Here is a 15,257-nt window from a genome sequence, read left to right as displayed (position 1 = left end):
ATGTGAACGCTGATTTGTTTCAGCACCGAAACTTATAAGTTACACATCAGCTCTCTTTGTGAGTGATGAAGTATTATGTATTGCACTGTATGAATATTATCTGGTTGATTTTGTGCATGAGTAAAATTTAACTTTAAAGCTGTTTCGATAAAGTAGAGACAGGGACGACACCGTTTTGTACAACTGACTGGTTGAAAATGTTTTTATGCTGTGCTGAATCTACTAAAGGGCATTGGATTGAGTTTGTGATTTTTGCACCGAATATAAGGAAAACACTCAAGTTTGTAAGGGAAATTTGCTTCTTATGATATGCTGTTTAGTTCTAGTGATACCTTTACTACCATTGTCATTTTTTGCCTCTGAATAATTTTTATCCTGATGTTTACAAAGGTGAGAAGTTTTTATGGATATGTATAATATTTGATATGTTGTTTATTTATGTATGTGTTAAACTGTTGACTGATCAGACCAGGGTAGACGGGCAAAAGATCTATTAGAAAAATAGATAATTACTATACTAAGAAGATTTTATTCATTATTTTGATTGAATTAGACAATATAGGTTGGATTATAACACAACAAAGACAAGATGGACCTTGAAGGACATTTTACTTTAAAAACAGTTATTTTACAAAATAATGATGACTAAAACTGAGCAAATGTTCTCTGATTTCTAAACCACTTGTCTAGTGTCCGGAGGAAATTAAAACCCAATCATGTCTGAAAGACTTTAAGCTAAATGTTGTGTAAAATATTGGTTCATGGTAACAAGGTTGGTTAGTAGCACCAGAACCTCCCCTGTTACAACAAAGAAACACCAAGAACAGAAGCTCTTGTTTGTTGATAAAAGGTAAAGTGATTATGATTTTTTTTTCCAGACATTAGACCTTCACATACATTACAGCTGGGGACTGAATAATCTAGGTTTTATACCTCGAGTAACATGTAGCATTACATTTCCGAAAAGCATCGTTTTTGGTTTCTACTGACTCCGTAATTTGCAAAGTTAAGCTAAGCTTAGCAAATATTGCAGTGGAACCAGTATTTTTATTTAACTTGCTTCCAGCACGAATCACTTTAGATAAGGTGTTTTTCCCAAAATATCACATAGCCTATTCCTGGACAGCCATTTTTCTCCTGCCTTTCCTCTTGCAAACTCAAATGTTGTTATAATGTCATATTGCTGTTGCTATTTGCCAGAGTTACCCTCTGTAAAGACAGGAAACCTGGTTAATCATTAGGCTATCATTTTATTTTATCATTATCATTTCCACTGCTAATTGATAAGCACCAAAATGAAATTAAGACAAAAATCAAGTGAGGACAACATATCAATGGGGTAAAGATGGCCTGATTGTTAGGTTTTGCTCCATGGCATTAATGAAAGCGAGTCTTCCAATCTGGCAACACAGGTTCTAATCTAGAGCAAAAAATGAAAACAAAGGCTATTTCATAACTGGTCAACTGACGCTGGCTATTAACAACAATATTATAGATTTGACTCTGTTACACAATGCAAGGGGAATGGATTAAATTACACACAAACATAATGTTAGCTAGCCAATGAAAATGTCAGCAATGAACAATAATGTTGGTTATTATTATGAATTTGCCCATAAGCTATAAATTACTGGCTAGCAAGAATGTTTTCTAGCTAATGATAATGTTAGCTAAGAACTGGAATTTTACTGTTAGCTATAGACTTTTAGTAAACATGTAGCTAACAATAATGTTAGCTGTGAATTTCCCCATTAGCTATAAATTACTAGCAGGCAAACATGTTAGCCTAAGACAGTGTTAACTATGAATATAAATTTCACTGTTAGCTCTTAATTACTAGCAAACATGCCAGCTAATAGTAATGTTAGCTATGAATTTTCCCATTAGCTATGAATTACTTGCTTGCTATCATGTAAGCTAGCTAATGATAATGTGAGCTATAAATAACAATTTGACTGTTAGCTCTTAATAATTACCAACAAACATGCTAGCTAGCTATGATGCTTTCACTAAATATGAATTTGCCTGTTTGGTATAAATTACTATGTCAGCCAGCTAATGATAATGTTAGCTATAAATAACAATTTGACTGTAAGCTATTAATGATTTTTAACAGAGATGTTAGCCATAGCTAACATGATAGTTGGCTTACATATGCTTGTTTGATAAAAATTACTACCTAGCAATCATGTCAGCCAGCGAATGACAATCTTAGTTGTGCTGAGCTGTCATTTTTATGTTTAACTCACTGGCAGTTGGGTTGAGGCTCCTAATAACCATTGAACTGTTTGGTTATACACTTTTAAATTACTTAAAATGTCATCTTTTCTTTATCTACCAAAAAAAAAGGCAGGGCTGCTCTTATCAATACATCATAAAAAAAAGGATTCTCTTTATATATTGGCTTGTTTATGTTAAATTAATTTTTAATTTTCTTATCTGTAAAGTTATTTTGCAGCTGGGTTAAATCTGCTGTGCATAAAGATATAATTTCTACATATTTAATTCTTAATTTTCATAAACACAGTGCTGTAGGCCCTTTGTGCAGTCATCAGTGCTGCTTTAAGGCATAATAATAATAGCAGTCCAGCTGTAAAAATACAAAAAAGGCATTATAACTGCATTTGTGATCTAGCAAGTTGTCAAAGAAAAATGGTAGTATGGATGTTATAAACTCTTTATGTCTATCTGTATTGTTTTTGACTGTCCAGTCCACCTGCGTTGATTTTCTCTGTTTCAACTCACAGTAACTCAATGGCAAGGTGGAACAATAGGCTATTTTTGTCCTATATTAAAGCCCATATATCCTGGTCTACAGACTGAGTCATTCTTGTACACTGTCAGAATTCGGGACCCTTCCCCTCCGTTTACTGTAAGGGGCCCAAACATCCCCCTGCAGGACATTATACTCTTGTACTCTCTGTGAAAACCTCAGCACACTTTCAGTGCCTCTGAACAATGTTGCCAATAAACCGTTACTGACTGACTGTATGGGTGCCTGAACGACTGATGTAATAATTTCTGAGGCTGTGTGTGTGTGTGTATTTTATGACAGATGAATAAACGTGCAGATGATATTAATAACCACACTGAGTTGATGATTATTTCAGTGAATGTGCATCTCATTTGTGCTCTTCTGAGGCTCGGCTCGTACTGCTCCAGGGGAAATAACCGTTCTGTTAGCTGACGCTGTTATTGGCTCACAGGGAGAAGACGCCCTACATAGCCTAGTTTCCTGTGCACTGATAGCCAGGAATTACTCATTATTCTTCAAACTGCTTCTGCCAAGAAAGCTGTTCTTATGCCCCTGGTAGTTTGTTTGTTTGCCTGTCAGCGGGATATCTCAGGATGCCCATGAACAGATTGCCTGAAATGTGGTGCACTGGCCTCAGGTTTCTGTTGGTTTTTAGTGAGGATCCATAAACTTGGGTATGTGCCACTGGATGACTCATTGTATTTGTAACTGTGAAATAAGTGCCAGAATAGGAACTATTGTCACAATTATTGAGTTCTGGGACATAAGCCACACTATTTAATGACTGCATGTAGGTGCTGTGATATAATAAGTGTTGGGCAAATTAGTCCCCAGGCTTCTCTGCTCAAACCAGGGAGGCATAATTGTGCAGCTGCTGCATGAGGTACAAACTGTTTAGTCGCATAAAGACTCTATTATCAGGGGCACTTTAGTAATTATACACGAGGACGAAATACTATTAATACTTTATATTACATGGGACTTTATGCACCTCAGCATTAATAACTCCACTGCACAGGTTTATGCTCTCAAATACTGCAGGGACATTAATTCTGTTTTTAAATCTATTCAGAAGTTTTTTAAGCCATACACCACCTGCTCTTGTTTACGCACTGTGATCCAGAAAAATTAAATAAGCATTTGCTTGAACTGTTTTCTAGTATTTCATTCTCAGATAAGGCTATGACGTAATTGTAATCACTTCCTGGGAAAATAGACAAAAAATCTATATTGAAATCAGTATATGAAAACATGTAAATGGCTAATGAAACACACAGTCGATCAACAACACTTTGGAGTGTATAAGGCAAGGAAAATACAACGGGGAAAAGCAGAGATGCATGATAATATCAGCTCAACATCGGTAAAGCAGATGGATTGGACATATTCCATGTCTGTAATCAGGCAAATCCATCTTGCAAAGCTTCAAGCTAAAACAATACAATCCAACAATAACGTGTGAACCAAAAGTTGATTCCTCTGACAGCCTGTTATCCTGTAAAAAAGTCCCAGTATAACTTGGTTCATCTGAAAAAACTCCATTGATTGGTTTAGGCACAAACTTGTGATAGAATGTTCTAAATTAAGAGACTAGGTGTTTACACTGCATCAGCGAGGGTCCTACAAAGATTAAAGTAACAGTGATCTAGCCCCTCCGAAAATTCAGCACCATGGACAGAGCCAGCAGACACGACAGGTGTTTATCCAGAACGGTTTGGCTTTATTTTATTTCATGCAGTTTTAGATTATTGGGGGTTTTAGAATAATAGGTTTGATAGTTTTAGGGTGACTGGTTGATGCTCTAAATAGATTTTTGGTCCAGTGGGAAAATGCTTGAACAGTTAAAGATATTATGATGAGAGGCTTTCAAAACAATGGCCCTAAATCAGTAATGCCATGTGTGATAAACCATGAGCCAAACCTCTTTCACTCTTGCATTGTTTAATTTTATTTCACACAGTTGTAAGGAATGTGGTTACACCCACATTCCCTGAAACAGAGATTCACTCATGATCAGTTTATGGGGTATATTAATTCATTAGCATAAATTTCTGATCCGTCAAAGCGCAATGCCCAGTTAGCTCAAAGTCACTTTAATCACCTTTCTTCCCATTTCTGAAGCTGGGTTTATACGTCAGCAGTACATATTGACCATGTCTACATGCCTAAATGCATTGGTTACTGCCATGTGATTGGCTGATTAGATATTTGTTTTAATGAGCAGCTGAACATGTATACCTAATAAACTGACCGGTGAGTGAATACCCTTTCCTTTTACTTCATTTAAACATGCATTTTTTTTTTACAGAGTTGAATTTATTGCTGTGCTTAGCTTTGCTTTGGATCATTGTTTTCTGGTTGCCTTTTTGTTTTATTCTATATCTTACGGCTTACATTTTTAAACTAAAGGGCTTTATAACCACAAACAGCGACAGTTTCAAGTCTGCAGAGGTCACTTAGGTAAACACTTGTTTTGTTATTTACTGTATGAGGAAGTGATGATGCCCCCTGTGTAGAAATTGTTTTGTTTTTTACTTAAAGAAATAATGAAACGCTCTTTTGTCTTTCACACAATACCAGTATGTTTTGGCTCAACACAAAAGAGAGCTGCAGATTTCCGATCATATCTTGCACAGCCTGGAGACTTGCAACAGTGCTCTTTGTTCTGCTATTTAGACAGAACAGTGGAGGGAGAGAAACATTCGAAAACAGGAATTGTATCAGTGAATAGGTGTATACACCAAATAACTACCTGCAGGGTGCCTTTTGAAAGCTATTAAAAATGAATATGCAGTATGCATTCTGCCCTGAAGAAAAACTGGTTGAATACGCCCCAGTAAAATGTCAAAGATCTAGAGCTTGCAGCTAGAGGCAGCATCTTTACAAATCCTATCCCTACATTTCAATAGTAACCATCCTGAGGTGAATCAAATAGCAGCTGAATTTACAGATTTATTCAACTATTAGAATATTACATTGAATGAAAGTGATATGTGGAGTAAATCTCACAAAGTCACCTTGGTAACAATTCCTGTAGAAGTTTATTGAATATTGCACCCTTTTCAATGCCTGCATGTATTACAATCATACAAATTACAGACAACTATTGCCTCATATCAAAAAACATAACATTATGGTCATAAAGCTGCACTAAAAGAGGAGAAACCATGTATGGCAAATGTGAAAATAAAGAAGTTAATACTTAAAAAAAACCTTTATGATATGAACATGTTTCAATCACTGAAGTTTGCATCAGAGCTTGAAAAAACACGTCCAGTGTGGTCACATCTGTATATCTGCTACAGCCTAGGGTCTACCCTAGGGTTGTAGTGGATTTTTAGGTTTGCTTACCAAATGTTGAAGTTCATATATAGGTTGGCCTCCTAGAAGCTGTGGTTGATATATCGGTACACCTACCATAGGCTGTAGTGTATTTACAGGTAGATCTACTTTAATCTGTAGTTGATTTAGAAGCAGGCCTACCATAAGCTGTATTTGGTTTATACTGTAGGTAGGCCTTCCATTAGCTGTAACGGATATGAACGTAGGCCTACCTATAAGTCAACCATATGTTGTTATCAGCGTGTAGGTAGGGTTGCCATAGTCTGTACTTGGTAAATGGATAGACCTACTATAGTCTCCGTTAGACCTACCAACTTACTGACTGTAGCCTATACACAATCAAACCATCCTACCACATGCCGTTGCTCATATAAGGCTTATTCAGTTGTTGTAGGTAAGCCAACCACTGTAGTTGATAGTAAAGTTGGCTTACAATAGGCATTAGTTCATATATAAGTGGACCTACCTTAGGCTTAAGTTAATAAATAGGCCTATTATAGGCTATAGCTGTACATCAACTATAGGATGTAGTTTAATAAGGCCTACCATATGCTTTATTTGGTATACAGGTAGACCTTCAATAAGCTATAGTTAATATACAGGTAGACCTACCTTAGTCTGTACTTGTGTTTGATTTAACTTTCCCCCTGTTTTCCAGGAAGACCCACACTTCTTCAACAATTAAAAAAATCTATTTAAAATGTATTTTCTACAGTCATCTCCCTTTTTACACAGCAGTAAGAGTACTGCACATCTTAAAATCTGCAAGTGCAAATTATCAAGGAAATAAAATCTTCATAAATATTTTTGAAATACAACATCACAAATGTCCAAATGAAGTACTTCAAGCACTTAATGCTCATGTACACAGATGATAATAAGGTAAATAGGTGGCTTGATCAAGGAACAAAACTAGTCTCACTAGAAAGCCTTCTAAAGACAGACTTTGCTAAAACACTTTGATGTGGTTTGAACAACAACAACAAAAAATATTCACAATGGATGAATTGGCTTCATAGATTATATATACCTGCATTTAGAGCTGTAAACATGCAATCTAGACATCAGTTTTAATAATGCACTGTTTGATAATTCAATCATGAATTGCACATATGGTTAATGTTAAAGCATTTAGTGGAACCAAAGTAAATAGAGCATTATAAGAGCATGACCAAGCTGTTTGTTATTCTTGTTGTTTAGCGCCCTCTGCTGGTCACCAAACAATTTGAAAACGGTGTGAGTGGCTGATGGATTTTAAATATTTAAATGCAGGTTTTTGACAAAGAAACCCCACCTTTTCATGTTTTTCCTGTATAAATACATTTAGTGTTGCTGATTGTCAAAGTACGTAAGACTACTGTGAGTTTTTTGTGTTTTTTTAAATGACACAGAATCTGCTGTTTTAGTGAGTCTGTTACAAGTGCACTTTAAGGTTAAACACACTCAAAATACCAAAATGAGCACACATTCTGTAGAGGCCATTTCCTTTGTTGATTAAAGGGGAAAAAAGCAGAAGGACTAGACAGGGATCATACAGTCAGGGCTTTCACTGAAGTGTGACCCATAACGTGTCGGTAGTCTGGTCAGGCAGCGCCAGCAGAACTGCTGATTGCAGCGAGAGCAGGACATAATGTTACATCCACCATTTTTCTACAACACAGAACAAAACATTATGTGTTAGCAGGCACAGCTGTTAAATCCAGTTAAAGCTTTAATGTTATAAAGAGCTATAAATACCTCTATTTTGCAGAAGCAGTGGGGACAGTTCTTGCTATTGACGACGATCCACTGCTCACTCAAACCCTCCTCCAAGGTGAAAAGCATCCTACTGCGGCCGTATCTGCGCTCCAGGAGCTTCTTCCTCTCCTTACTGCCTTTAGAGTAGTCTTCCCACAGAGCCTTGATCCCCTCTGAGACACAAGCAGACACAAAAACACAAATCACTGTAAAGAAAATGTGGATTTATATAAACTCAAAATTCAACCCAGGAAAGGGACCTAAGATTAAAATTGTGAATGTCATCTGTTACCACAGAAAAGGGAAAAGTTTTTTTAGATGTGCTTTTATTTTCTTCTAATTCTAAGATTAAAGTTAGATTTCTGAGATTAAAGTCAGAATTCTGAGGTCTGACTTTAACCTCAGAATTCTGACTTTTTTCTCACAAGTAAAAAAAAAATTGCATCTCAAGTTTTTTTTTCCAGTGGCCCTAATCCTCTTCCCTATTACACCTCAAACAGCTTGATGTGGTTATTCCTCTGGCTTTTTTTAATGCAGATGAGAGAATTACATAAAGAAATGCCTCCAGATTATGTAAACAAGTATATTTAGCTAACTTTATTAGCTCTGTATCAGTATGTGCATAGTAAAAAGGATGGTCATGTTTTGTTAAAGGAGGTAGGGCACGGGGTATAACTTTAAAGCAGTCACAGAGCCCAGTTAGAGCCTTAACATTACACATCAGTGTGCTTAATTTTAGTGTTGTTTAATATGTTGTTAATTGGTGCAACAGTGTATTATACAGGTGTATAAGTGTGTAATACTGCCGACACTGAGCAGCATTGGCCCTTAGAATAACACATCAAAGAGTACAGCCTAGACCCGCCCTCTTTTAAAGCATCTTGAGATAAATTTGGTTATGAATTAGCACTGCACAAATAAAGATTGATTGATTGATTTAAGTCATCAGGCTGCCCTGGTTTCCCAACATCTGATGCAGACCTTGTCCAAGTCTGAGTAGTTTAGCTCTTGATTTGTTTGCACTCATATCAGAGGTATAGACAGGTGTTTATGGCGTTAAACACAAAGTCATACACTGAAACGTGTTTGCTTCCGTACCTTCTGTTCGTGGCAGGGCAACACCAGGCTGTTCAGTCTCATCTGTCTTTGTTTTTGTTTTACCCTCTTTCTGACAGTTCTTTGTTCCATGGTAGGTTTTCTTGCAGGCAACACAGAAGGCATATCTGCAAACAGAGCACACTGCTGCCCTGCTGGACTTCTCCCGAATGACAGCTGCAGCACAGGTACGTCGAGGACAATACACCACATCTAAGAGGAGGGATGACACAAGGGTTATTACCTCCGCCAAGGGGGTTATGTGATCAGGTGGGTTTGTTTGTTAGTTAGTTTGTTCATTTGTTAGCAAGATAACTCAAAAAGTCATGGACAGATTTTCAGGAAATTTTCAGGAAATGTCAGAAATGGCATAAGGAAGAACTGATATGATTTTGGGATTGATCTGGATCACCATCTGGATCCAGGAATTTTTTAAAGGATTCTGTACTATTGGGAGATAGGGCTGCGCTGTTACCACTTTACACCAGGAGATAGCAGACATGAGTAACTTATCCAAAGTTTTGGAGTTTATAGAGTTTGAAAGATGCACGCCCAGTCGAGGAGACGAGTCGGAGCGTAACAGAAAGAAAGACAGTGAACTGTAGCGAGAATACTCACAATGCTGGGAGGAATAGAGAAATATTCACCCTCTGCCATGACTTTCACATGTAGCGAAGCCAATGCTTTGCCTCACCGTGTCTCTGCCCCATCGGGGAGGGAGTAATCGGCGAATTAGATTTTGTGAGTGATTGGGATCACTGTCTGGATCGAGGAATGTTTTTAAAAGATTCATCACTACTGGGAGATAGGGCTAATGGTGGAGGTCTGCGCTCTCTGAGTGCTTTTCTAGTTTTTTCACGAATTAGAAAGTGTCCCGATAATAATTCAGTGTGTTGTGTTAACATATTCTCTCACAATTGGTTCCAAAATAGCTGAAAAAAACTCACATGATTGAAGTGAAACAAACACCAACCTTTCTGTAATGCAATCCTAACACATGCTCAGTTTTGTTAACCTCCTAAGTCCCTGCATGTACATATAAGGACATTACATTATGGCATATCTACAACATAGTAATAATACTGCAGTTAGATTTCTTTAAGACAATTCTCCAGAAAGTCCATTAAAGTTTAAGTCATTTGCTGGAAATGTTGGGAGAATTTCATGGACATTAAAGGGAATTTTGGGGAAATATTTTGGAAATTTTGCTTGGAAATATTTAAGTATTTCCATGAAAAATTTTGGAATAGGTTTGTATATTTTGGAAAGCTTCACTGGAGGTTTTAGGGGTATTTGCTTTAAATTTCTGGGCATTTTCATTGGGAAATTTGTTCGGAAGTTTGAGGGAATTTGATTAGGGATTTTTAGGCATTTTCATGGACATTTGGGAAGGTTTTATTCAAATTTAGAAAGATTTTTTTTTTATTTTTAAGGTGAATTTGATTTGTAATTTTTTTGGTGTTGCCTTGGAAATTTGGAAATTTGATTTGTATTTTTTAGGGGGGTTTGGGTTGGATGTCCTTTGAAATTTTCAAGAATTTTCATGTTTTTGAGGAATGTATTTTGTTCATTTTTGGGAATTTGATAAGGAATTTTGAGCGGAATTGGCTTTAAATTTGGGATAATTTACATCAAAATTTTCCCGGAATTTACTGGAACTTGGGTAATTTTTTTGGCAGAATATTTAGGTCTTATGACAACATTTCAAAGAATCATTTGGGGAAATATTCTCAGAAATTTTGGGGTACATATTATGGGATACCTTAAAACATGTTTAAGAATTTTAAACTTCAGATCATTTCTTTCCCATTTTAGGGAATAAATGTGGATTTTAGAAAGAAAAAAATCCAATAAATTGAGAACTTTTACTTATCCCAAACAAGTGGGGGTAAAAAATTCCATTCTAAACAAAAGCTCCAGTCTCAGGGGGTTAAACATGAAGGAAACAAACCAGGCATGGAGTCCAGAGTCATCTGTAGCAGGAGGCGATCATAGCGGCTGAACAGCTCCTCCCCGACCAAACTCCTCACCTACCAACACACATGTAGAGACTTATTAAAGAGTGTTTCAGATAATGATGATTTGGCAATAAATAGAAATAGTTTTATTACCAACAATATCACTGCAGATGTCAGCTTATCACAAATCCTCCAAAACTTTATTGATAGTTGCCATTACATACAGCCATAAACACCACTAGAAACTATTAAGACAGCAGACAGCTGAGGATAGTACCTGTGCTGGTGTAGGGGTGGCAGAACAGTCAGCATTGGGACAGGTGACGCCTTTGACGTTCCCCTCTGTGATCTGGAGCTTACAGAACTCACCGAGACAGCCCTGACAGAAGATGTGACCACATTCAAGCAACTGAATGCACTCTGAACCAAGCCAGCCAACAAAACAAATATCGCAGTCAAACACGGTGGTGTTGAACTCTTTCTGTTTCTGAGCCGCGTTGTGGATCAAGAGCTGAGACAAGAGGGCTTGAGATGGAGTAAGGCAGAGACCAGAGGGGTTAGTAGCAGGAGGAGATGCAAACTCACTCTGCCCACTTGAATCCAGTGGTTTTGGAGAGCTAGAGGTGGGTGATACCGAGGCTGAGGCATCATCTCCATTGAAGTTTTCTTCCTGGTTATTTAGATCAGACTGAGCAGAAGAAACATGCTCTGAGAAAGCCTTCAATTCTGACGTCTGGTCAGCCTCCCTCTCATTGGAGGATATTTGGTCAGAATCTGCTGAATGTTTTTGGATCAGAGTCTCTTCATTAGAGTCTGAGTTTAGCTCATTCTGGCTTAGTTTGCTGTCATGGGATGTCGAATTATTTTGTCCTAACTTGACAGCCTCTAGAGAGTCTTTGCTGCTCTGGTCTGATGGTGCTGGATTCTGGCTATTGTCAGGATTCCCAGTCAGATGCTCATCTCCTGAGGATGATGCAGAGACGTCTGACTCATTGTTTTGCTCATCTGATGGGAGCTCCAGCAGAGAGTGGATGTCCAGGAACTTGAGGGCATCCTCTTTCAGAAACTGTATCCATGTGAAGAGCACCACAGTGCCTCCAGTGTCCTGATAGAGATCAGTAAGCTGAGCAGTCAGTGCAGAGAGCTGGAAGGAAAAGAGCAAACTGATGTAATCTTTATGGATCCTCTGTAATCTGCAGCCACTTCTGTCCTTGTGACACTTTCACATGCTCACTCCCTAGTAGTAAATATGTCTGATAATGTTTGAAATGACCTACATTACTTCTGCGCATTACCTGTGAGTGTGTCAGCCAGCTGCAGGTGAGAGTAAAGGAGGGAGGAGAGGATGATGGGTAATCCTCAGGGAGTTCAAAGGTCAGACACAGTGGAGGGAGGAATGATATCTCATACTGCCTCTGAGTTTCACCTGAGAAACAAGAATAAACATGTCAAAGAAACAAAAGTCAAAGAAACACACCTGGTTCAAGAAAACAAGTAAATCCCCCTTATTTAGTAATTCAGTATTTTACTTTTCAGAGAAATATTGTACCTTTTACACCACCATATGGCAGAAAAGCTAGTCTAGTGGTACTTACATGGTGATAACCTAATGAGCCTTAATTTTGCTAAAGATGTTTTCAGCTGCTTAAAGTTTAATCAAACATTAATTTACCACCAAAGTTTGACATATCATCCCATAACTCAATAACTTTGTGAGGCCCAGAGAGGGCTCCTTTGACCCTCTGGGGAGTCCTGAACCCCTATGGTGGAAACCGCAGGAATAAACTCCTCTAACTTTAAATAAAGGAGCTGGAACTACAGACGGTTTTAAAGGAAACTATTTGGCAGAGATAGAAAATTTCCTTGGCCCCATGCTCCAATGGGTATTAGGGCATTGGGAAGGGTGTCTATCAAATCTGATAAATAAAATACAGTTTAAAAAGTTATGAAATAACGTGAATATTGAGTTTGTCTAAAAAAAACAAAACTGACCCCTGGACCTTCTATTAAGGTTCAAGTCCTTCATAAAGCCCCACCATGTCTTCATATCAAACAAACTGTTAGATCTGTACAGACATATAAAATTAATTAATGGTATAAAATAAATTAAAAACAAATACGTTATGGCAGACGAACTGCTATTACACCTGTAGTGCTCATATATTGTTTCTTATTAGGGACACATACATTAAATCATGCTAATAATAAATTATTTTTCTTAACTTCTGTAAAAGATTTGAGTACCTTTTCCGCCACTAAACCCTTCTTCCTGTGTCAATAGCAACATAATTTCACCGAGTGGCCTGACTTACCTTCTTTTAGAACCACCGTGAAGTCAGCAGGCAACTCAACAGACGCTCGGATTTCTCCGGCAAACTTCGACTCATGCCGGAAAAATTCGTCCGAATCAAAAATACTGTGGAGAGCGAGCAGTTCGTCTTCTTGCTCCTCTCTGTCCGCGGTCATACCTTTCGTCACAACCGTACGTCAGGTCAGCCCTTCCTCGATTTTAGAGCTGGGTTCTTCTTCGTAAAATAAAGTAAAAAACTGTATGAAATAGTTTCTATTATTAGTCTTTTTCGTTCAGGCCTACGCTTCGTTCCTGTCAGCTGAGAGTCTGGTTCGTTTGCATGCCTGTTCCTGGTGTGACTGCCCGTCCCTTTGATGACTCATCTGTTTATGAAGCTAACCTCATGGAAACCCCAGGCTACAGGGCTGGTTATATTATTCTATTATAGCACACAAAAGTCATGTGGCATTCAGGGTAATCGTGTAAAACAGTACTTCTTTATAACAACAACGAATTAAATGTAAACATAACCTGTAAACGTGGTAAAAGGATTGCATGTAACAGGCTTAGCGGCCTAACATTACTTCTGTGCAATTTTGAGGTACTTGATTGCTTTACGAAGGGTTACCTCCACTAAGGGCCAAAAGTATCAATGAAACCTGTTATTAACCCATTGAATGTTAAATGAAAATTTATCTTTGCTCTAGTATCTGAAATCCCAGGGAATGTATGTTAATGGATATGGCTCAGGGTCTTTTTTGTTTCTTTCAAATTTTGATAGTTTTTTTAAAAAGTACGTTATATTTTTACCAAATAATTCTTCAGCAGCTGATTCAACAGCAATCTCTGAAAAAAAAAACTTTTATAAAATGGTACCAAACAGAAATTTCAACATCACTCCATCTATTTTCTAACTCTCATCAAGAGAAGGGTTGCAGAGGCAGTAGACAAGTTGACCAGAAGAGTAACACAACATAATCACATGGAGATACATTATATAATATGCATGCATTTGTAGAGTTAAAGAAAACATATTCTCTTTTATTTAATACAAATGTGAATGATGATGAAGCAATATTTAATGTAAAAAAAACCAATTTCAGCATTTTGCAGCAAACACCAAGTGAAACATATCTACTTTGAATTCAATGTAACTAATAATTGCTCCCGATCTAGAAGAAATGCAAATTATAATAATACAAATGTTTTATTTCTAGAGACCAAGTCTTATACTTGGAGGGAAGAAACAGCTTTGCTATAAACAGTTAGACCTCCTTTAAAACAGAAAATGCACAATCAATGATTTTGCTTTAAAGATTATTAATCTGTATTAAGAGCTGCAAACATACAGCTAAGACATGAGTTTTTTAGTGCAATCATTCATCATCATTCAGTAAATCCTGAATGATTAATATTGTTTGTTATAAAAAGGCACAAATATAAGATATTTGGTGATGCTGAAGAGTGTAACCAAGGTGTTTTGCCATTCTTGTTATTCATTGCCCTCTGCTGGGTATTGAACAGTATGGCAATTGGTGTAAATGAAATATTTTTAAATTAAATGAAAGTTATTGACAAACTCTTTAATGTAATGCACGGTTTGATTTTAATTATGTATTTTTTACATAATCAAATGCAGTACTTTTTTTATGACAGCAGCAAAAGTATGTAAGACTTTTTTGTTGGATTGGATGTGATTTTTTACAGGTATTGGAAGACTATTAGTTATTGATAAACAAAATCATTCATTTGGATTCATAATTAATGAGGTCCCACAATGAAAACAGGGAACATCCAACCAAAAAAGGGTCAAAAATTACTCTAAGAATTTGGATTTCAGTTACTAGTTCTCAATGGTAATTTAATGCTTGGGTTAGCTGGGGCCCAGGGCCTCTAGTTTTGAGACCTCCATGGGGACTTCATGCTCAAAAGATATACCATGTGACTTACATTTACTGCAACAAACACCTTATTGATGGTGTAACTATCCATTATTTATTATCTACACAGTTTATACTGTGTGGAGCTGTAGGGTGCTGAAGCGGGGTACAACCTGTCACAGGGATGACGTGTAGAGACA

At 37.2% G+C, this 15,257-nt stretch overlaps 1 protein-coding gene across 1 annotated transcript; it reads right to left on the bottom strand.

The window, feature by feature from the left end:
• Window positions 1-5,789: 5,789 nt before the first annotated feature.
• On the bottom strand, window positions 5,790-13,518 carry LOC121511772 (E3 ubiquitin-protein ligase RNF14-like). The gene is made up of 7 exons (XM_041790559.1): window positions 13,200-13,518; window positions 12,183-12,313; window positions 11,165-12,031; window positions 10,881-10,959; window positions 8,933-9,142; window positions 7,835-8,007; window positions 5,790-7,747 (listed from the first exon to the last, which is right to left on the bottom strand). Exons 1-7 carry the CDS (start codon window positions 13,351-13,353, stop codon window positions 7,616-7,618), a joined length of 1,746 nt encoding a protein of 581 aa, XP_041646493.1. The 5' UTR covers window positions 13,354-13,518; the 3' UTR covers window positions 5,790-7,615.
• Window positions 13,519-15,257: the final 1,739 nt, after the last annotated feature.

This window comes from Cheilinus undulatus, linkage group 7, assembly GCF_018320785.1.
Source record: "Cheilinus undulatus linkage group 7, ASM1832078v1, whole genome shotgun sequence".
Classification (NCBI taxonomy): Eukaryota; Metazoa; Chordata; class Actinopteri; order Labriformes; family Labridae; genus Cheilinus; species Cheilinus undulatus.
The sequence above is the reverse complement of the archived record's forward strand: the minus strand, read 5'-3'. Positions and strand labels throughout refer to the sequence as shown.